Source organism: Typopeltis vanoorti, chromosome 2, assembly GCF_054136105.1.
Source record: "Typopeltis vanoorti isolate ZY-2024b chromosome 2, IOZ_Tvanoo_1.0, whole genome shotgun sequence".
In the NCBI taxonomy this organism is placed as follows: Eukaryota; Metazoa; Arthropoda; class Arachnida; order Uropygi; family Thelyphonidae; genus Typopeltis; species Typopeltis vanoorti.
Genome location: NC_143550.1, coordinates 86,701,025 through 86,726,164, shown reverse-complemented (window position 1 = coordinate 86,726,164; position 25,140 = coordinate 86,701,025). Strand labels below are relative to the sequence as shown.

Here is a 25,140-nt window from a genome sequence, read left to right as displayed (position 1 = left end):
ATGTCAGAGGGAAAAACGTTTTCTAACAGGTGTCAGTTAAGGGAATATTGGTAAACAAAGAGGAGATATCAAAGCTTACCAATATGGCTGTATTATTCAAGGTTAAATTTTCTGTGAGGGCTTTAAAGTGGGTCGAGTTTTTTATATAGGAAGTGGACCTTCCGGTTAGGGGATCAGTGAGTTGGCCAGCTGTTTAGACAGTCTGTAGCAAGGTGCACTGGTGGCATCTACTATAGGTCTGAGTGGGGAATTGGGTTTGTGGATTTTTGGTAAACTGTATATTCGGGGGGGGGGACGTGAGCAGAAAGGTTTAAGTTTTTTCGTGACGTCAGGGGGCCAGGAGGTTACTTTTTTAAAGAAGATTTTTAATTTCTTAACCTGTGTTTTTGTGGGGTCGTGTTCTAGCGGGATGTAGGTAGCGCGATCACGGAGGATAATGTTCATTTTATGATTGTATTCAGTGGTATTAAGAACGACTGTGGCATTACCCTTATCCGCTCTGGTGATGACGATACTTTTTTCTTTGCATAGTTTCAGGAGAGCCATGCGTTGGGCATACGATAAGTTGCTTTTTGGAGGTGAAGAATGAGCGAGGATGTTGGCTACGGCTAGTCTGATGTTGTTGGCTATCTCCGACGGTAAGCGACCGATCCCCCGTTCGATGTTAACCATAACATTGAGCACCGGCACTTCCTTCGGAGCAACGGAAAAATTACGGCCGAGGCAAAGGGCGCTGACAGCATCATCATTGAGACTTTTGGAAGAGAGGTTCACTACTGTCTGGAGCGGTTGAATTTGTGGTTGTGGTTTATTTTTAACCAGGTTGCTATATTTCTTGATGTGTTTATTTTTTATTTTTTGAAATTCTCTCTGTGCGGAGATTTCCGAAATGCCAGAGAGAATCGACCAAAGTTCTGGGTTAAGAATCAACTCCCTCCTCTCTCGCTGCCTGGAGTTTACAAAGTAACCTGTTCCTGTAAGCTGGCATACTTTGGACAGACAGGCAGATCAGCATCCATCTGCCTGGATGAAAACAAGTCTTACATATGCAAACATAACTATGGCCATTCAGGCTTGGTTGACTCACGTTTTGGACACCACCCACAGAGTATCATGGAAGAAAACCACCATGCTCCACCACAGCAAATTCAAGTAAGAGAGACTTTTCTTAGAAGCAGCAGCAGCTCTCAGAAACCAACCAAACCTTAACAAATACGGTTGTATTAAGCTTCCGAAGATTTTGGAAACACTAATCACCAGAGGTCCCACCTTACATTCCAGGCCACCTACTGCCGTCCTTAGAGGGCGCTCCACCTAGATAGGACTTTAGTGTCACACACGTGGTTGGGCTTAGTATTGTAAGATTTGTGTGTGCATGTTACATTAATTGTTTTTGTAATCCCCGTAGATGTCCTGGTGACTAGGACAAAATATAGGAAGTATTAAATTCAATTTTAATTCTTTTTTAGTGTTGAAAAATATCCATTAAGCCTCCAACATGATATCATAGGTTAGTTAACTTATAATTAAATAAACCTCTGGTTTATTTAATTCTAAGTTAACTCGGTCTGTAGAATTTGATTCTGATAGTGATGATTCTGTAAATTTAGAACATAATTCAAGTAATTTAAGTAAAATATTTGAAAAGTACAAAAATGAAATTTGTAGATATAATAAATTGGGAAATGTAAATTCCCAATTATCTTTAGCATCAGATGATTCTGAAACTAGTACTCATTCAGAGATTGTAAATAATGAATCATTACATGATGATTGGAAAGAACCTTGTGAGTATTTTTTTTTTGTTTTTTTATTTTTTTTCTCTATTTAGTATATTATTAGTTTTAGTTTCGTAACATTCATGATCAGCACTTGCGATGTGCCCGTTATTGATTTGTTAAAATAAAATGTAAAGCAATTTGAAATTGATGTAATTCTGGTAGTTGTGATAATTTCAATCTTTTTTGTTGTAATTCACAATTGTTAAGTTTTGAGATATCTTGTTCTTTGCAAAGACATTCTCTTTATACTGACAACAACAACATGTCAGTCATTACCATCCAACTTCTCACTTGCAATTTACATGAAATGCACATACTAACCAAGGAGATTGATGGGTGATTGACAGCTGACAGTGAGCATTTGGCACCAGAGTAATAAGGAAAACAAGTAGGAAGAGAACGAAATTTTGAGGACAGCAATCAGAGAGTTTGTTCTTAGGAAGTTTTTAAGAGAATATGACAGTTAGAAAAATATTAATAGAAGATTCCGAAAATGGATTGTAGCACTATGAATCTTTAAACTGGAAGAGTTGAAAACCTGTCAACAAGTAAATAAAAGAAGATATTTGGAGTTGACATTCTAATTTAATGTTTGAGGAAATGCTGAATGAAAAGTTTCATCTTCTGTTTTAAGGATGCCAGATCTATTTGTTATTCTACTGGAAAAAGTGATGGAATTAGTAAAATCTGAAACTGTAAAGCTTAACATATGAAGAGCTCTATTTAGATATGTTGTTTATGATGTAGTAGAAGAAACTTCTTTCTCTGCTATAAAATTTGGTAATTTGTGTGTCAAATTGAACTGCAAGAGGCAAGAATATTTATACTCCAGTGAAACAGGAGGACTGATTATAAAAATCATATGCTAAATAAGTAATTTAAAAATGGGATCCCATGGAAGTAAAGAGGTAGTTCTATGTTTTCAGAAAAGGACCTAACAAGAAAACTGACTGAATGAACATTTTCTTGTTGTGTAAATAAAGTGTTTAGTCTGGTATACATGATTAAGTATATGTTAAACAAACCAGTTATAGAAAGTCAGAGAGTGAATTGTTGTATTCTTTTAAGATAAGGAGATATCCAAAGTGTGACTTATTTTAGAAGGCCTTGGATCCATTTATTTTTGTAGTTATTTATGTAATTTTATTTAAAATGTATATAATGTTTTGGTTTCATTAAAAACAATCTCTTTACAGAGATATAGAGATATAGCATAAATGGTGCAGCTGACAGATTTTTAAAATAATAGGAACAGCTGATGGCAGTAAATGTTAAATAAGCACTGCCAACCAACATTTTCAAAATCTAGTCTTGTTTTTGCTGTCTTGCTAAAGAAAATGTTTGCCTAAGTAGTTCTTGCTCTTGATATTCTTTATCTCCTCTCCCACTTCCTTTTGGCATGAAATATCTGTGCTCTGGCCAGGCCTTATCTCCATAAAGTTCTTGTAACATTTCACATGTTTTGGTGTCTTTCCATAGTTTATACAAAATTTTGTGTTGACACATTATTCCTTTTTTTTTTTTTTTGGTCTTATGACTTAGTATTGATAAACAGAACAATTCATAAGAAACAATAATATATTCCTAACAAAAGTTAGCAGGATTGCTGAGGTAGACATGTCTGTGCAATCACATGCAGAATGATATTGTATTGCATTTTTATTGCAGGTCTTGTTACTTTTTGCTGCAGGGTATGTATACACTACATGTCCTTGTCCCTTCCTCCTTCTCTAACATAATCATACACTATAATTTGATATAAGTTATTGTGTTAGCTCTGAACTTGCTAGTGTTACGTTATGCTTCATTGAATTTATGTTTAAATATGTAAAATTAAATGCCATAATCTATTTTTGAAATCATACTTCATTCAGTAGTATGGTAAATTATAGAGACAACTATTGAACTACTGTGTTGTTAGAGTAATAATTTAATTTAATATAAAGCAAGATGATTAGCTGATATTTTAACCTTCATATTAAAGACATCATCTTGAGTACATATGTATACAAAGAGACAAGCTACACTAAAATCAACATAATATGTCAAAATATCACTAATTTGGTAAACTTAACACTACTAGCCTGATCCCTGGTAGGGAAAAAATTGATCTGAAATTTACCTGTTCCTTACATCACTGATATGAATGCAAATTTAAAGCAGAATTTGAAATTCTAATCAGCCACTCTAATCTCAATAGTAATGATGGCTAAAAAAAATATTACGAATATGAATGCACATCAGCTTCATAACTTCTGTTTTAAGTTTTCAAGGACTAGGTAGTAATTTCAGATATTGATAATTTCAATAATTTCAGCTCTTATTTAAAATGTTGATTTGGTCACCATTAATGTTTTTTTTTTTTAATTAACTAATAGTTATCTGACATCATCAAATTCCTGACATGTACCCTCAAGGGGTGTACAGAATATGATAGTACTACATGAAAAATTTGCATCATTACTAACTTCCTATCTACAATTTTCCTACAAATCAATCTGTTACCTGTCAAGACTCTAGCATTGTCAGATCTTATATTTCTAAGGCACTTTTTACTGTATCAATCCATCTATATCTTGGTCTTTCTCTGGGTCTTTTTTCTGCCAACCTGTTAGAGAACATGTTTTGCTAACATTTCCTCTTCCATTCTGTTTAAGTGACCATACCTGTGAGATTAGCTTTGCTAACACATTCCTGGATGCTAACAATGTCAAGTTCTTTCCTAATTTCCTCATTTTTAATATGATATTGTCATTGATGCAGTTTGTCATGCCCCTAATCTTTCTCAGGACTTTCATATTTGTGGACTCCAGTTGAGTGTTGTGTTTTTATTTTGGTCAAATGTTTTATTTATAACCCAGCTCTCAGATCCATAAGTTAAAACAGGTTTGAACACCATCTTGTATACAGCTAATTTAGTGTGTTGACTAAGTTCTCTCGTATTCCATATAAATTTATTCAGTTGTATTCAGTTGATTTTCTACCATACCAGCTTTGCTGATTTTGTTGCCTATTTCCATATTTAATTGACTATTTTCACTAAAAATCCTGCAAAAGTAGCTGAAATGTTTTACTTTTTCTATAGGCTCTCCATTCACAATTCAATTTAGTAAGGGAATCTTTCAGACTTGTAGAAGATTTATTTAGAAGTACGAGGGTGGTCTGAAAAGTTCTCGGCCTAACAATGAAAAATCAAATTTATAATTTTAAAATTATTTTTAATTTTCAACATAATCTCCCTTAAGACTAGTACATTTATTCCAGTGATGCTCCAGTGCCATTATTCCGTCCCTATAGTGGTTCTTGGTAAGATCTACAAAATACTATTCTACAGCTGCAATCACCTCTTGATTCGAAGGAAAATGCTGACCAGCGAAGAAGAGTTTTAATTTTGGGAAGAGACAGAAGTCAGAGGGAGCCAAATCTGAGGAATAGAGTGGATGTTCCAACAATTCATAGTGCAGATCCCTTAATTTTCCCATTGCCAAAACACCTTTGTGGGCAGGTGCATTGTCCTGATGAAAGATGATTTTTTTCTTCTACCAGGTCTTTTCTTATGAATTTTTTCTTCTAGTCTGGTTAAAAGATCGGAATAATATTCCCTGGTTATTGTTTTACCCCTTTCAAGATAATTAATAAACAAAATGCCTTTAGCATCCCAAAACACCGATGCCATGACCTTTTCTGCTGATGGAACTAATTTGTCTTCTTTGGCGCCGAACAACCGGCTTTTGTCCACTGTTTTGACTGCTGTTTGGATTCTGGTTTGTAATTGTGAATCCTAGTCGCATCCATAATAATAAATTTATGCACAAAATCAGTTTTATTCTTGTTAAAATGCTCCAAGTACTGTTCAGAGATTTTCATGCGAGTGTGTTTTTGATCTGCTGTGAGCAAGTGTGGTACGTATCTTGCTCAAAGCTTTGCAATTTTTCGTGCAAAATATATCCCACATGTCCTTTGATATGCCTATAGTCTCAGCAATTTCACTCAATTTGACTTGCTGGTCATCCAATATCGTGCACTTGATCAATGATTCTGGTTGGTAATTAGTTTACGGAATTAACAACGCAAAAGAAGTATATTAATTAAAGGTAACTTTAATGAATCACTTCTATATTTCGGCAACGTCACATTGCCATCTTCAGGAACATAAAGATATGGTATGTGCATGCAGGCACTAACACAAAGCAAATGAGGAAGAAAGCATGAAACTAATATTGTTCCTAAAGTCCTAATGGTGCCCTCTGGCGGGCTAATTTGGTAGTCTTGGCTGTTGGGCTGAAGTTCTCATAATGTAAGTCTCCCAAATTTGGGGTAGTTTCATGCACCCAAATTTGTTGAGGTTAGGAACGTTTTTTAGAGCTGCTGAAGATTCTTTGAATAATCTTTCGTATTTAAACTTGCTGCGATGAATTATTTTTGTTTTTTTCCAACGAATTTTATGGTGGGTATCTAAGGCATGGTCTGCCAGCCCAGAGTGGCTGTACTGGTGAAACCGGATGTAGTCTTTGTGTTCTGAAATCCTGATATTAGTTGTTCTGCCTGTTTGGCCAAAGTAGGACAATTTGCAGCTGCAAGTTACCTGGTATACACCAGGTAGGTCTAGGGGAAGTGGTTGGTCTTTGGTAAAGCGGATAAGGGATGCCAACTTTTTATATGGTCTGTAACAGGAAGTAAGGTCATATTTTTTCAGGATATTGGTTATTTTCTCAGAGGTGTCCTGGATGTAGGGGATGGTGATAGACTTGGTGTAATCTTTATTGGGGAGGGGGGTTGTGGTTTACTGGTTTTAGTATTTTTTGGATTTTTTTGGGGTTATAGCCATTTGCTAAGAAAGTGTTGCGGATGTGGTTTAGTTCAGTAGTCAGGGCCTTGTCATCTGAGCAGATTAATTTTGCCCTGTTATATAGTGTTTTTATAACCCCATATTGTTGTGAGGGGGGGGGGGGGGGATTGCTGGTGAATGTATCGGCCAGTATGGGTGGGTTTTCTGTAAACAGAGAAAACCGAAGATCCATTAAGCTGGCGGGTGATTAAAGTGTCTAGGAAGGGGAGGGTGTTGTTTTCCTCTTTTTCTAAGGTGAACTGGAACCTGGGATGTTGGTTGTTTAAGTGTGTTAGGAAGGAGTGGAGTGTGTCTGAGCCATGTGGCCAAATAGCAAACACATCATCCACATAACGAAGCCAAATAGTGGGTTTTTGTGGGGATGAGTTTAAGGCTTTCTCTTCAAATGTCTCCATAAAGAAATTGGCCAAGGGTGGGGAAAGTGGTGAATCCATGGCTGTCCCCTCTATCTGTTTGTAGAACTTTCCTTGCCAAACGAAATAGCCTGAGTTCATTGTGAACTGAAATAGGGCTGAGATATCGGGAGGAAACTTGGCTTGGACAAGCTCAAGGGTTTCTTTGAGTGGGACATTAGTGAATAGGGAGGAGACGTCAAAACTGACCATGTCAGTGTGTTGGAGTGTGAGTATAGAAAACCTCACACTCCAACATACTTATGTCAGTGTGTTGGAGTGTGAGGGTTTCTATACTGGATTTAAAGTGGGCTGAGTTTTTTATGTGTGATGGTGTGTTGCCGGTGTAGTGTGTGAGCGTTTTGGCTAAATGTTTGGCTTATTTATATGTGGGGGAATCAATGCCATCCACTATGGGATGCAATGGCACATTTTGTTTATGTATTTTTGGGAGTCCATATAATTGGGGGGGGTGTAGTTATAAGGTTTAAGTTTGTTGGTGACTTCCACAGGCCAAGAAGTGACTTTCTTAAGGAGTCTGTGGAGAGTTCTAATCTGAGAGCTGGTCGGATTGTATTCAATGGGGAGGTAAGTAGTACGGTCTAGTACTAAAGCATTTAGCTTACCTTTGTAGTCTTTTTGATTGAGTACCACTGTGGCGCTTCCCTTATCAGCTTTGGTGATTACTATTTTTTTGTTGTTTTTCAATTCTTGTAGGGCTGCATATTCGTTTTTGGATAAGTTGGTTTTTGGAGGTTTGGCTTTAGTCAGAACACCCACTACATCCAGTCTTACGTTGTTGGCGATATGGTTAGACAGGTTGCGAATCCCACGCTCTATTTGGATCATGATTTCTTCAGCAGGTATCCTTTTTGGAGCTAGGGCGAAATTGTGACCACGTGAAAGTGCGGTGAGTGCTTCAGGCTTTAAAACTGCCGGCGAGAGGTTGACTACAGTGTTGAGTGGTGGCTGTGGTAAGGAAGTAGAATTCTTCGTCAGGTTTTCGTATTTTTTTTTTACGTGCCGACTACGTATTTTTTCGAATTCTTTTCTTGCCGATGAGCATGAGATGTCATGAAGTATCGACCATAGATCATGGCCGAGTGTATTCGAAAGCTCTTCCTCTAGCGCCCGTAAGGTTTTGTTTTCGTTGGCAAGGAGAACGCGCGTCGCAGTAATTTGTTCTCTTAACAGGTCGAAGCTAGTGCGGTTATAAATGCGTGGAGCTTTCTCTAAAGTAAAACGGTGCTTCAATTTGACACAATTAGGGATCACTTTGTTATCCCGGCAACGTTTTAGGAACGTCAGACGATTTATTTGCCTCGATATCTTCAACCTCAGTTTGCCGTATTGACGGGCCTTTCGTGCGATTGCATCTCCGTGGATGATCATGATTCTAGTAGCAAGGCTTACACGTTGGTTAGACATAACTGGTAATTAGTTTACGGAATTAACAACGCAAAAGAAGTATATTAATTAAAGGTAACTTTAATGAATCACTTCTATATTTAGGGCTATAATTATATTGGGCTATAACCCCAAAAAAATCCAAAAAATACTAAAACCAGTAAACCACAACCCCCCTCCCCCCTCCACAATAAAGATTCCACCAAGTCTATCACCATCCCCTACATCCAGGGCACCTCTGAGAAAATAACCAACATCCTCAAAAAAATGACCTTACTTCCTGTTACAGACCATATAAAAAGTTGGCATCCCTTATCCGCTCTACCAAAGACCAACCACTTCCCCTAGACCTACCTGGTGTATACCAGGTCCCTTGCAGCTGCAAATTGCCCTACTTTGGCCAAACAGGCAGAACAACTAATATCAGGATTTCAGAATACAAAGACTACATCCGGTTTCACCAGTACAGCCGCTCTGGGCTGGCAGACCATGCCTTAGATACGAACCATAAAATTCGTTGGAAAAAAACAAAAATAATTCTTCGCAGCAAGTTTAAATACGAAAGATTATTCAAAGAATCTTCAGCAGCTCTAAAAAACGTTCCTAACCTCAACAAATTTGGGTGCATGAAACTACCCCAAATTTGGGAGACTTACATTATGAGAACTTCAGCCCAACAGCCAAGACTACCAAATTAGCCCACAAGAGGGCACCATTAGGACTTTAGGAACAATATTAGTTTCTTGCTTTCTTCCTCATTTGCTTTGTGTTAGTGACTGCGTGCACATACCATATCTTTATGTTCCTGAAGATGACAATGTGACGTTGCCGAAATATAGAAGTGATTCATTAAAGTTACCTTTAATTAATATACTTCTTTTTGTGTTGTTAATTCCATAAACTAATTACCAGTTATGTCTAACCAACGTATAACCCTTGCTACTAGAACAATGATTCTGGTGTTGTTACACTTTTTGGACGTCCTTCACATGGGTCATCTTCATGTGAAGTATGGTCAAGTTTAAATACCCATTTCTTAATTTTCGAAACTGAATGAGAAGAGTGCCCATAAACTTTTATGAACTTCGAATGAATTTCTTTTGGCAATAAACCTTCTTTTACAAAGAAATTTATAACCACATGATACTCGATTTTATCTATTTCAAGTGATACAGACAACACTTTTGCTTGAGAGAGGTGTATAAAAACAAACTACTTGATAAAATTGCTTGCAATTTCACATGGATGCTTATGACTGATGTACAAACTTAGAAAAGAAAATCTTACCAATAGTGTTGCCAAATATGGTCGAGGCTGAGAACTTTTCAGACCACCCTCGTATAACATCATCTGCATAAAGCAAAGAACTGACATTAACATCTCCAATTTTGATATCAGGTTTAATACCACTTTCCTTATCTATATGTGATCCATATAGATAATAACAGAGAGGATAATGATTTAACACCAGATTTAACATTCAACTCTCTTCCTGTACTTCCTTCAGTTCTAACTGCTGACTTACAACTCATATAAAGACTAAGTATTGTTTGATATACAGGGTGTTCGGGATAAATTTGACAGTTTCGTAAGGAAAAAGAAAATCTTCTTTGTATCTATTAAATTTAATGAATTGACAAAAAAACATTACAGGCAGAGTTAATTACAATACTATCAACAAGATTTACTCAAAATAACCACCATTAGCATCGATCACAGCTTCAATTCTGCTTCGGAACCTCGAACAAGCTGATGCTACAGTCTCCCTGGGAAGGGCCGCAAAAACTGTTTTAATTTTATCCATTAACTGGGCTTTTGTATTACTGGAAGTGCGATTGGTGTCTTTTTCAACTGCGCCCCATACAAAATAATCCATGGGGTTAAGGTCTGGGGAGTTTGGAGGCCAAACATTTGGACTGGTGAAGTCGTAGAAATTTTCAGACAACCATTTTTGACTTTTCCCAGAGGTGTGGCAAGGGGTCGAATCCTGCTGCCATACATACGGCCTACCATTGGCTACCCTTGTTATCCAGGGCTTGACTACAGTTAGCAACTCCACGAACAAAGCCCGAATTCCAATGCCAGGGTTCTTCAACACCTGTTCCTGCAGATTTGCGAGGAATTCTGCTGTACGAACGCAATCAGATCGTCTGCTAGGGATCTTTCTTCTTGCTACATCCTCGTAGTCACCATTGCAAGTCTCTAGTTCATGCCTGATTGTTTTTACTGTATTCAGGGAGCATTGGGCAGCAGTCGTAATATCCTTATTTTGATGGCGGGCACTAATCATCATGATACAAGTTATTCTCTTCCATGATTCAGGTGGGTTCCAGCTATCCATCCTTTCTGACATCTTGTATATGAATGAAGAAGGGTCCAAACTTTTAAATGAAGAGAAGTGTGTGTTAATACATGTAACTTACGGAAAAATATAATTAATTATAAATATGTCAAATTTATCCCGAACACCCTGTAAGTATTGCCCCATCAACACCGTATAACTGTAGCATTTTAATTAGCTTTTCTCTTGGCACCTAGTCATATGCCTTTTGCAGGTCTGCAAAACTTAAATACAGATCTTTGTTATATTCCCACGATTTCTCAACTATTTGTCGTAAAGCGAAAATCTGATCCTCACAGCCTCTATTTGGCCTAAATCCAGCTTGTTCTTCACCAAGCTTCTCTTCCACAATCTTTCTCAACCATTTTTAAGGTATACTTGCATATATCTTACCAGGAACACTCAGTAATGAAATGCCTCTGTAATTCTCACATTCAGTTTTATTTCTCTTTTTTATATATGGGTACTATGAGAGCTCTACTCCAATCATCTGGAATTTGTCCCTCTGTCCAGGCCTTCTGAACTATGTAGTGTAGCCCCTGTATGACTTTTATACCTCCATACATGAGCATTTCTGGTTGAGTATCATCTACTCCTGCTGCCTTTCCACATTTCAGGCTTTTGATGGCTTTTTCTACTTCAAGTATGGATACGTATTCCTGATTGCATTATTTGATCAGTGTGTTTTACCATTGTGCTGTCACTGATTGTTTCATTTAGCAATTTTTCAAAGTAATTACTCCATACTCTTCAAGGATATCTTTTTCTCCACTTTTCATATCACCTTTATCATCCTTAATTCCTTTTACAGCACTCTTTCCTCCATTTCTGGGGCTTCTTCAATAATCTCCAGAATATCCCTTCTTGATATTTATTTTCTATGTTCTTACCAGTCTTCCCATATCTTTTGTTTAGCTAGTTTTACACTGTATTTAGCTTTCTTATATTTGTTTCTGTATTCTCTAAGAGCAGAAGCTGATTTATTTGCCAGGAACTTTTGATATGCTTTCTTCTTTTCCTTCACTGCCTCTTTAACTTCCTATGTTCATCATGGAATTCTGAGTTTTCTGTCCTTAAAGACAATCTCACCACATGTCTCTATTGCTGAATTAATCAATGTTTTCTTCAGGACTTACCACTGGATCTCCAAGGTTTGGTTCCTGTTCCCAAACTCTATCATTTTTTCTTGAATAATGTTTGTGTATTTTAGTCTACAGTTCACATCTGAGAGCTGCTCAACTTTTCTTTGCTTTCATACTTTCTTACATGTTCTTCTTTTCAATACAAAATTCAATTTTAACCTACTCATGACTAAATGGGGATCACTTCCAATTTCAAATCCTCAGTTTTCAAACAGAGGATTTGAAAGAAAACATCACTATCAACAATAACACATAGTCGATGAGGCTTTTCTTATTCCTAGCCTCTTCTCTCCAATGCGAATTTGTTGCACATTTTTATGTTGGATCGTGGTGTTAGTAATAACCAGTTCATGTCCTGAGCAGAAATCCAGCAGGTATTTGCCATTATTATTAGCTTTGCTCATTTCTCCAAATTATCCTAAAATATTTTTGTGTGTCTAACACTCATTCCCTACTCTGCTCTTTATAGCCCCAACAAGGACTAACTTTTCATATTTCATTCAGTTGAGTTGCTTTCTCTACGGCCACAAAAAATTCCTCCACTTCTACCTTAGTAACACCTTCTTTGGGACCATAGGTACAAATACGTCTCATTGTCCAGTTTCCGATTCTGATATTTGCCCACATCACTCTACTTGATATCTCCTGCCGTTCAAGTAGATTAGCTTCGTATTTAGTGTTGAATACTATGGCTACTATGGCTACTGCTTCTTTTCATCGATTGTAATTGCCTGAGTACAACATTTTGTATTTACTGTTCAAAAAGATCTCACCAGTTTTTGTCTTTTTTTGTTTCAGTCACCCCTATTATGTCGATCTGGTACTTGTCCATTTCCTCAGCTAGCTCCATTTCTATGCCATTCAAGCTTCTTATGTTGATAATACTGATCTTGAACTCTGGTGATATTAAGTTGGGATTTGTTCCAGTAGCTGAATTTTTGCTGTTTGCCCTAGTTCCCTGGCAAAAACAATAGGGGCCCTCTTGTTTAATTGGGCGATGCCCCAGCCAGCATGAAATTCTGTCATGCTGTACCATCATTTTGTATTGTGGTTTAAGCCAATAAGAATACAATTTGGTCAACTAAATCCTAAATTGCCAGCCCAAATTGTTCGTTCATTTGTTCAGTATTTGTCCAGGTAGATACCTAACAGGTGCATCACGAGAAGATGAGGATTGGACATTAGGTCAGAAGCCCTGGTTGGTTCTCCACAATCCTTTGAGGGCTATATTGAAGTTTCCTCTCAATTATACAACTTTGACCGTTCAGCATCTCCATAGTTATCTGCAGATATATAAATAACAGGATTCTAGTTTTGATGTTTTTTTTTTTTTTTTTTTTCACCAGTGGTCTGGCTAGTAATGGTAAGGTTTGACCAAATTAGTGATACTTTGGCATACTGTGTGTATATTTTAATGTGGGTTGTCTCTTTTTATATAAGTTGTACTCTGAATGATGACCTTAACCCCTTAACATACAAAGATGTCTGTGACACGTCTTTTGTTTATTGCACCAAAATTGATTTTGAATTTTGGTTTCTCATATAAATACAACTGAATATAGACACTAGACAATCTTGTGCCTATTTCCTTTCAGCTGAGAAAAGTGGCGTGTATCAGTTGTTTCGTTTGCGTTTGCACAAATTCATCATTATTTTTCAAATAATGATGGATTCGATCCAGTAAATCACGCTTGCCCAAAAATTTGGTAGAAAAACGACTGCTTTCTGATTTTTAATTGGTTCATTAAGCGGTTAATATGAAAGTAAAAGATTGCATATTTATCTTGATTTATATTAAATTAAAGTTATTACTCTAAGAATGTAGTTGTCTCCATAATTTACCATAAGGAATGCTGATTATCATGAAGTTATGAAAAAAGTATTTATGTTTCATGTTATTCTTTGTATTAACTCCCAGTTTTTCTATTTACTGTTCTCTTGCTAAGTCAAAATTAACAATATGTATTATTGTATTATATTGCATGAATTCTACCATTGCCTTTCATAATATGAGGTAAGTTCCAAAAGTTTTACACCTGACATACAAAATTCATGCCAATTTTAAAACATCATGCATGACATCACCATGTATGGGGAAGTTAATGTACCTGTTTCAGCTCTCTACCTGCATCATTCAGTTGAAGGCACTCGCTTGACTAACATGTTGCTCGCTAAGTACTTTTAATGTTAAAAATTGAGTACCACTGCAATAAAATTTTTCAACTAAGGGCTTTCTTCAAGTGCTGTCCCAAGCGATTGGATGGTGTTTTTTGGGAAGCATCTCCTTCATATTCCACTGTGCAGGAATATGCTAAACAGTTTCTCCTAGGAAGAGAAAGCATTGAAGATGATTCTCGTGATGGTCAGCCTGTAGAAGTGATGACTGAAGAAAATGTCTCTCTTATTGAGGAGGAACTGCTCAATGAGAGACAGCTGAAGCTCCAAGAAATCATATCAGGGTTGGGCTTTCTATAACAGCTGCCCTTCTCATCATTCATGAGAAGCTTCACGTGACAAAGGTCAGTGCAAGGTGGGTGCCTCGACTTTTCTCTTCAATTCAGAATTAGAATTATTTGACCTTTTCCCATAGGTTTTTAGAGCTTTGTCAAGGGAATCAGAGAGGTGCTAGAATCCATTGTTCCTTGGAATGAAACCATGGTCCTTTATTATGATTCTCTTTCCAATAAGGGAATCCATGGAGCAACACAAACCAGGTGAAGCACTGCTAAGAAAGCTAAGGTCACTCAGTCCACCAAGAAGATCATGGCAACAATCTAATGGGATTGCCAGGGAATTCTCTTGATTGACTTCAAGGAAGAATACCGCCATGAATGCAAAATATTATGCTTCACTCTTGGACAAACTGCATGATGCCATGAAGGAGAAGAAACAAGGAATGCTGAGTTATGGTGTTCGTCTGCTTCTGACAATGCTCCAGTCTATACGGATAGACTGGAGCATTGTCATGTGAAGGCTGTTGTGAAGGCTGCAGCGAAGGACTATGTCTTCTAGGAGATTGAATACTCATCCTGTAGCTCAGATTCAGCATTCAGTGATTACTACCACTTCTCAAAACTAAAGAAAGACCTTCGAGTAAGAAAATTTGCTGATAACAATGAAGTTATCAGCAAATAGCAGTTTTAGGCCATCAAGGGCATAGAAAGGTTAATTCAAAGATGTGGAAAGTGTTGAAGTAAAAGGGGATTATGTTGAAAGTGACATGGTTTTTTTCTTTCTATCACTTCTAAAAGTTAGTCAGGCTGGAAACTTGTGGGATCACTCGTGTGTGTGTGTGTGTGTGTGTGTGTGTGTGTGTGTGTGTGTGTGTGTGTGTGTGTGTGTGTGTGTGTGTGTGTTTATATATATATATATAAATGCAAAATTTATGTGAAACTGAAATTTTATTTGCTAAGTGTTAATTTTATGATAGCTGCAATTTAAGTAAAACATTTATGAAGCCTACATTTAATTTTCATGACTTGATTGTTTTAAAAGCAGTAACTAGACTTATATTACCTACATACTGATATAAGTAATTAATTGCAAACCCAAATGGATGTTTTATCAATTTTCACTATATATATATATATATATATATATGAAACGTACTATTAACTCGGGGTTGGGATATGTTCATTTTTTAAATTAACTGACTTAAACCCGAGAATTATAACACAATGACATTTATTTGAAAAAAACGCAACATGTTTCGTCAAAAATGACTTCTTCAGGCGATAAGAACATAGAAAGACAATAAAAGACACTTAAATTAACATTGACACACTCTAAAGCTATACAACTATAAAGCCATAATATTCGACTGTAAATTACAGTTATGAGCTTGAACTACAGTCCGAGTTAAAGTTCTATTGTTGTACACCTGTGCGTGTGTGGAATCACGCTATTAGATACTGGAGATCGCGTGATTCCACACACGCACAGGTGTACAACAATAGAACTTTAACTCGGACTGTAGTTCAAGCTCATAACTGTAATTTACAGTCGAATATTATGGCTTTATAGTTGTATAGCTTTAGAGTGTGTCAATGTTAATTTAAGTGTCTTTTATTGTCTTTCTATGTTCTTATCGCCTGAAGAAGTCATTTTTGACGAAACATGTTGCGTTTTTTTCAAATAAATGTCATTGTGTTATAATTCTCGGGTTTAAGTCAGTTAATTTAAAAAATGAATATATATATATATATATATATATATTAATTTCAGTATTAACCCTAATCAGAATTAGCTTATTTTATCTTAAAATATTATCTTATTTTCATTTTCCATAGGAAGTTGTGCTTCCAGAAAAAGTAGACATCATAATCAGTGAATGGATGGTGAGTATTATGCTTTTTTAATATTTGTCTTGGGAGAGGAAGATAATAGCAGTATACTAAGAAAATTTCAACCAGCCATTTTATTAAAGTGGTTTTATTGAGTGAAATATTTTCATAACAAAGAGTCTAACTAGATACAAAATAATAGATGCAATAAATTGAAATTAATTTGTACACTCAAATATTCAAGTCATGATATTAGTTTTAAAAAGAAAAGTATCTAATAAAGTAGTGTATTTAGTAGTAGAAGGGATTCAATAACTGGTGTGACTGCCACTCTTTCTTGTCTTCTCTCCAAGTGAATTAGTCCTCATATTTATGTTGGAATGTTTAGTAATTATGGTCCATGTTTTGTACAGAAAGCTAGTTACTAAATTATTACTCTTATTAGGTTTGCTTTTTTTTATGAAACTTTTTCCAAAATTTCCCATATGTCTAGTATTAATTTCCTACTCTACTATTTAGATCTCCAGGAAGAATCAACTTTTCTGTTTTTCAGCTATCTTCTTCAGTAAAGTGAAAAAATTTTTTTGCTTGTTTTCTTTCATAGATATATATTAATCAGCATTTATTATGCTGAATTATGGGGGGCAGCTACCATGTTAGAGTAATAACTTTAATTTAATATAAACCAAGATTTTAGTATAATCCAACATTTTGACCGTCATATTAAGGTCAACATCTGGAGTACATATGGGCTGTGCTAAATGTTCAGTGCTTATCCACCAAATAGCAATATCATCAATATTATATTTTTGCATTTATTCCTGTTAAAGACTCCCCTAATTGTTTCCAGACCTCATGTGATTCCTAAAAGTTTGCACAATATACTAATTAATGATTCATGAAGAGGTCACTTTTTGATATGTGAACATTGCATCACATTCACATTAATACTCTGACTGCGCATTTAAAATACATACACTTTTGAGCCCTTTGAAAAGACGTACAGATGGCACAACAGGTCAAATTCTGAGCATTCTAGTAGTCTTAAACTGCTCAGAAGGCAAGGCAGGGTGAGCTCTGAGATAATAGCACCTAGAGGCTGTGATTGGTTACTCTGTCAACCAATCCATTCGAACATTATCATTTGTCATTAGTTACTATTTTTTTTTTCTGAGTTTCATGTGTTTTGCATGTATGAAGTGCGAACTGATGTGATAGGCAAGTTTTTATATATAATAAGGCAAGTTTTTAATGTATTATTTTCGATAAATTTATAAATTTTTTTGCCCATATTTACAATCAGAAACAGTATTGTGGTTGAAGGAGGTAAGCCTCGTCCTCCTCTTGCAACAAATTTTACACCTTGAAGTAATTCAAATATACCAACCAAATATAGCATTCTCCTTCATTGTTGTTTTCTAATATACAGTCTCTTAAAACAAATACATTGTTCCTTCGCTCTGTATAGATTTGGTTACAATTAATTGATAAATTAAAGTATTTAAAGTTATCCTACAATTAATTGCATTGGTTCAATTAAGATGAATGTTGATGCACTATACATTCTTAAAACTTTCATACGTTGATAAAAATGCAATCATTCAGTCAAATTGATGTGAATTTTGTAGTGTGGGTTGCATAGGCCATAACAGCACACCCAACTGAAATGGGTATGCGACACCACTGAAATACACATATAACACACACAAAGAGAAAAACCATGTTACAATGCACACAGTAGCAAAGCATCACTAATTTGGGCAACCGTTAACACTACTAATTTGACTGCTGACAGAAAGGAAAAAAAAAAACATCAAATCTCGAGTTTTATTATATGGCTGGAGATCATTATCAGTTAATAAAATCAAAAAGTAAATATATAGCAATAGTATTAGCAAATCAATATCTGAAATTATTGCTTAGAGTAAGGCATTGCTGGTAAATATGAAACAGAAGTTATGTGGGTTGGATGTGTGCCAACCATATTCTTGAGGTTTTTAGGCCATTATCATTAAGGTTAGGTGTTTGATCAGAATTTCCCAGATTTCTTTAAATTTGCATTCATACCAGGTGCCTTTCCAGTTGGTACTGTGTAGAGTGTATACAGGGCATGATCAGAAAGTCTTATTTTCCATAAATTATTGAACTTGATGTATTATTCATGTTTTTTCAGATTGCAGTCGTTCATCTTGTACCTGTTTAACTTTTATGTGTATCGTAAGTTACAGGTGCCTTGGATTTAGTACCCCCATTGTGCTGAAAGTTTTTCTACTTGGTTATACAATTAATTAAAGATGCCAAGAAATTATATTCTGATTTAATCCTTTATCCAAGGGTAAGCAAACAAAGTTTGCGAGTGAAGTAACTTCATGATTGGGCTACTTGTATATGCTAATGACTTCACATCACTTGCCTTAGTATCCCATAATGCAAAGCACATATCCTTACGGACATGTATAATGCTATGCATCATGGAAGGATCACTATCCAGACCGGTATCGCTTCCACTGATGAGACCTCAATAAAGGTCTCATCAGTGGAAGCGAGACCCAGAAGTGATACCAAGGTTGAAGTAATGCAGAAGTCATGTTTCCATATACAAGTAGCCAAAAGGTGTAACACTTTTTTACTAAAATAATCTGGATTAGAGATGTATGTTGAAATTTTTTCCACTTGGTTTAATCCTTTATCCAAGTCTAAGCAAACAAAGTTTGTGCATGAAGTAACTTCATGACCGGGCAACTTGTATATAGAGGCTAATAATTTCACATGACTTGCCTTAGTATCCCATTTATAGTATAGCTAATTGGTAAAACTTTCAACATATATCTCTAATCCAGAGTATTTTAGTAATAAGGTGTGACACCTTTTGGCTACTTGTATATATAAATATGACTTCTGCATCACTTCAACCTTAGTATCACTTCTGGGTTTGGCTCCCACTGATGAGACCTCAATAAAGGTCGAAACCGATCAAAGTAGTGCCCATAATGCATAGCATTATACATGTCTATAAGTATAGGCTTTTCATTATGAGATACTAAAGCAAGTGATGTGAAGTCATTAGCCTCTATATATGAGTTGCCCAGTTGTGAAGTTACTTCACTCGCAAACTTTGTTTCTTATACTTGAATAAAGGATTAAACCAACTATATAATTTCTTGGCATCTTTAATTTATACATCCATTGTGGCATGAGAGAAGAGGAAAAGGGATCCTTGCCTGAGTTAAAGATGTCTTTAATTTTGTTCAGGGTTTAGAAGTGGAATTAAGGTTGTATTTGTATAGTCCATTTAAATTTTTATTATTTTTTTTCCTGATATTCTTTTTATACATTGATACTTCTTCTTCATTCATAGTCTATGTAGACCATTGGGGCACTATTAAGGTGACAGTCCTGACATAGTCTCTTTAGGTGTCTCTGTCTTGGGATCCTTAATGAGAATGGAGAATTAGTCTTTTCGGGTGATTCTAAATTTCTTCCAGTGTTTTTTTTTACCAGAAGCTAAGCCCTCTAGTGCCATTTTGGTAAACTATCTGATCTAGCCATCTGGTCCAACCACGAGCTGTTTTCGATGTATTTTAGTGATGATATTTTCTTGTGTTCCTGGTAATGGAATGGATTTTCCTTCTGAGCTTGTCATTTGCCACTGATGTTGTGTATGGTATTTTGAAAGTTTTCTTTTGCACTTCATCTCCGAGGCCAATAGTCTTTGTTATCTTTTTTTTAGTAATATCTAACTCTCACATCTGAATAGTAAGACAGAGTTAACAAAGGTGTTCATTAGGTAGTCTTGTAGTTAGCTATATTTTATTGTCCTTCCAAAGTGGCTGTAATCTCTGAAGTGCAACAGTTGTTTAGTATGCATGCTTTAATATCATATATAGACTGGCCATATATGTGTTGTATGCTTCTCAAGTAGGTGAATCTTTCTACTTCTTTTAGTTTTTCATCATTAACTGAACTTTTCTAAGGCTTATTGCTGAAAGACATAGTTTTGATTTGCAAATGTTGATCTTTAATCCATAATCTCTGAATGGCTTAGATACTCTTTCAATTTTTGTAACTGATGTTCATTCCCTACTCTTAGGTAAATTCATCAGTGCATCTGGGGGGATCAGATTCACTGATGTAATTCCAATACTACTGTTTTCCAAGGCTTGGATAACAGTAGTTTTGGAACAGAATTGGATAATAATAAGTTTATTATATATTCCAGATGTAGATTAAGAACAATCAGCAAAAGCATGCAGCCTTGACTCACATCTCTATCCATTTTTAAAGGCTTGCTATAGTTGTCATTGATTTCTCTTAGCATTTCTGAGGAATGATAGTGTTTTAATTAAGTGTACTGTTTTATTATTTTATTCCATGCTTGTTTAGTATTCTCAACAATTCTTCATGCCATATTGACTCAAAGACTTTTGTATATCTATAAAAATTGTGGCACAGTATTTTATTATTATTATTATTATTATGTGACACCTCCAGGGAGTCCAAAGACTCATCGAGGGAGAGTGTGCCAACATCATCGAATGATTGAACTCCTTCCAACTACTAATCGCGCTCAAACTTGCTTAACTTTTTATTAGCCATTAGCAGCAGAGGCTCTACCAATCGACCAACATTATGTTCAATATATTTTTCTCCAGTGAGATGTATTGTAAATAAATTTATTGTACTTTTATTTTTAGGGAATCCTACTTGGTTCTCTGAACATTTACTTTCTGTTTACCTCACAGTCCTAAAGTAAGATTAGGAAAATTTTGCTTGGATGACTGATTAATCTGATAGTTGTATAATTGCTACATTTTGTGGTATTCTCTGTTTTAGGAATAGGAATCAGAACAGAGGTACACATCTTTAGGCAATGATCCTTTGTTCCATACACTTGCTAAATTTTGAGCAGAGTATCTCTGATAGGTTCTCCTCCTGCTTTCAGTACTTTTAAATTTATTCCATATGTGCCTGGCAATTTTCCCATCTTCAGAGAATTAACTGGTGCTTCTATTTCTTCTCTTAAAATAGAGGTCTTTTTCATCCAATGTGATCTGAGAAATTTCATCCATCTTCTGAGAAAAGGTTGTAATTTCCAAATTGGGTTATTATTGACAGTGAAATAAGAGTACTGCTTAATCTTGCCCAGTTTAAATGCAAATTCAAAATTGAAAGTGATCACCATCTCTGAGCAGATTAAAAATGTTTATTGCACTGAGGAAAAAAAATGTATATAATAACAAGTTTACCGTATTGGATGAAAATATGTTATACTTAACAAGAAATTACATTTTTGTTTTCATCCTTATTTTATCCAGTTATAACCAAACAAAAGTTTGATTCACCAAAATGGTATTATTATTATTATTATTATTATTACATGACACCTCTAAAGAGTCCAGATTCATTAAGGGAGGGCACCTACTCTACAGTTCTGTCTCTACCACTTAATCTACCAACTACAGCGAACTGCCACTACCATCATCATCATCTAAATCAATGTCATCTACTGCATGGGCAGTAGATGACATTGATTAGTATTTTTTCCACTAGTATTTTTTCTCTGTATAGTATGTGTGTTATCAAGGTTGATTTGTCTGTATGCAGAATGAAAAACCAGAGTTTCTGAGTGAAAAAACCCTGCTACCTCCATATGAAATCGGCTAACTCACCTTCAGTTGGAAAAAAAAAAAAAAAAACATATGAAGATTCCTTTCATCTCAATGAGAATCAAACTTAGACCTTTTCTAATCAAAGGAGTGCAACTTATCATCGTTCTTCCAATTGTGCTACAGAAATTATATGAAACTTGCATCCCAATATAAAATTCACTCTTGAACTAGAACAGCTCAAAAAATTACTGTTCCTTGATAACCTTGTTGAAGTAAATTAAGAGGGGAAAAATGGTTATCCCTTTCCATATACAGAAAACCAACCACAACAGGAAGATTTGTAAATGCTACTTCACACCACCATCCATTACAAGAAGGTAGGCATAATTAAAAATTTATGAGACAGAGCATACAATATAACAAGCATGTCAATTAAACGGAATGAAGAACTGCATTACCTGAAACAGAACCTTTCACTTAACGATTATGAACCCAAGATGATCAAAAAACTTTTCTATGTCCATGTGAGATCAGCTAACTCACCTTCAATTGAAAAAAACATATAAAGATTCCTTTCATCATGATGAGAATCAAACTTACCTTTTCCAATCAAAGGGCACAATATACAATGTCCTTCCAATTGCACTACAGAGACAATGGTATGCAAAAAAAAAAAAAAAAGTTATGCCATTGGTGATGTACTGTTTTACTACTTGTATATGTTAAAATGGTTTCTGCCATTGTGATAGCACTTAGTATCTCTACTGGTCAAATTCCCACTGCTGAGATCTTAGTGATGCTATTATAAAAATTCAATGTAGCTTAAAAATATCAAAGCACTTTACATCGATTTTTACATAGGTCAAGTCCCATGAGAACTGTGAATAACCTTGTTTGTTTCTATGTATATTTTGCAAAATATTAATGTAGTTAACCCTGTGGGAAGTGAATGTATTTACTGTTTTAACGTCAAAAACAAAGGCAATGCTTTCCCAGGGGAGCTTTGTATATGTATATAGTTATGTGTAAGAGTGCAGGAAAAGTTGTTTACTAGTTTTGTATATAAGAGTTGCTTACTGTGCTAACACCTTTAAAGATAGTATCTAAGAGGTGCTGCTAGGTTTAGAGAAGTTTCCGCCACCTCGAAAGGAATTGCAAAGTATCAAAGAGGTCCACTAGTTTTAGAGACAAGTTTCGGAGGAGAACAAAGAGCGGGTTAAACTTAAAAGAAGATAAAAGAGTCATGCCGAATTCTTTGGGGTTTACTACCCTTTTGTGCAAGGTCGCGAGATTGCAAAATAAAAAGGACTGGGCAAAGCATAAGGGGGCTTCCCGGTTCCAGTCCAGGCCAGAGAGAGAGGGCTTCCAGATATTGTCAAAGAAGGAAAGGCTTCCAGACGCCAGAGAGAGAGAGAGAGGGGGATCCTGGTTGAGAGTTGGCATCTGTTTTAGTTTCTTGGAGGCGGCAGTTCGAGCTATTGGAGACAGCAGCCGTCCAGGCATTTTTGGCAAGCCAAAGTAGAGGAGAAAAGGTGATGTAAATTACCCGAGGCAACTTCGCTCGAAAGTTTTTCTTTTTGCCGTGGGAGAACAACCTTTTGACGGAGCTGATTGAGTACCGCAGTCCACAGTCCATTATTTTCCCGCTGAGATATTACTGAAGCCAGACATTCCCAAGGAAGCTCAAGATCTGAGATGAAAGAATTGCCTTAGAACTTTTTGTGCAAGACTTTTGACTGAATGTGCGATACAGAGCCCTTGTAAGTTCCATACTTTTGTACAATTCCTCTTATAGTATGTTATAGAAAGACTTTTAAAAAGTTGGTTAATAGCATAAGAAGTGTCATTAAGAGAATCAATTGGCATGTTGGAAGTTGATATAAAAATTGTAAAAATAACTTAACGGAGAGTTAGCTAACCTCTTTACAGGTAAACTAGAAGTTAAATAAGTTGAATTTGTAAGCGGAGAGTAAATAAGATTGTGAGTTAAAGAAGCTAATTAGTGTTAAGGTAAAACGGTTCTAATTTATGCTAAAGATTTTATAAATGGATAAAGAAAGCAATTTCCCTATTGTTTGATTGATTCATGTATAATTTGTAAATAAACGTGTTTTAATTATTTGTTAAGAGTGCTGCCTGATCTTTTATTTTACAACTGCACTGTTCTTAAATAAATCGGACTTGTGAGTGGGAAATAATTTAAGGCAATAAAAATGCAGTTCAGTTACAAACCACAACTGTTAAAGTAAACATTGATAAAAGAAACTCCGCTCGTGAGAGAGGGAAATCTACCGGAAGTTTTATTTAGTCTTATGCCAATTAAATGATATATTGGTGGCGCAGTCTGACAAATAAATTTCCAGTATTCATAGGCATTCGACTAGTAAATACAGAATGTGGATAATCACAGTATGCAGTAGAATAAATGAGAAAGGATAAGAAAGAAAAAGTACATTAAAGTAAAGCTCAAGAATTAGGAAGAGAATAAAGTTAAAAAGATATTACTAATATAGGCAGAGTAAGAAAGGAAAAGATATAGTAAAGATAATAAAATAAAGCATTAAAGACAGCAGAAGATATTACACTATCTCAGTGATTTCAGTGGGAGCTAGACCACCGCAGATACTCAGTACTATCTTACTGGCAGAAATACAATAATAAAAATCAAAACTGGAGTGGGTAGGGACTTTCACTGTAATGAATGGCATTACCATTCATAGCATTACCTGTGGAAATGTACTGTGTTTTTTGTATTGCAATACAAAAATGACAATTTAATGTGAAGTACTTGCTCTTTATACATAAGTAACCTATTCATAAAGATAAACCTTGTGCAAACCTTTGTTTACTTATGCTTAGATAAATTAAGCATGTAAACTGGAATGAAAATAAGGATGAAAACTTCTCATCTAATATAGTGTAGAAATATGCTTAAGAAAGTTTTGAAAAGAATCAAACTTTGAAAACCTTCAGAAGTGAATTTCAAATTTTTTGTCTCTATTTCATTGGTGCATAGTAGTACTTTTTGATGGATCTTACTATTGTTTTTTGTTTTCAGTCCGGACATTTCTTCACAACAAAAACAATTTGAGATATTGTTAAATAACATTTATCAGAAAACAAGTAATCAGTGATTTTCTCTCTTTTTATATATATTTTCTTTTCAAGCTTGTAAAGTATAGTTTCTCACACCATTCATGTAAGATAATTAAAATTGCTCTAAATATAAATAAATCATCGATTGACAAAATAGCATTTTGTCAGTCGATGATTATCACACTTGCGAAGTAACTTGTAATTTTATGGAAATGTTTGTTTACTTTGAAATTTATGGTC

At 35.5% G+C, this 25,140-nt stretch overlaps 1 protein-coding gene across 1 annotated transcript in view; it reads left to right on the top strand.

The window, feature by feature from the left end:
* LOC150109226 (protein arginine N-methyltransferase 6-like) overlaps positions 1 to 25,140 on the top strand; it is a 333,254-nt gene that overhangs the window by 157,359 nt on the left and 150,755 nt on the right. Inside the window, exon 7 of the mRNA XM_090412246.1 lies at positions 16,202 to 16,249. Coding sequence (XP_090268372.1) covers positions 16,202 to 16,249 — 48 coding nt within the window. The remainder of the gene's footprint in view (positions 1 to 16,201; positions 16,250 to 25,140) is intronic.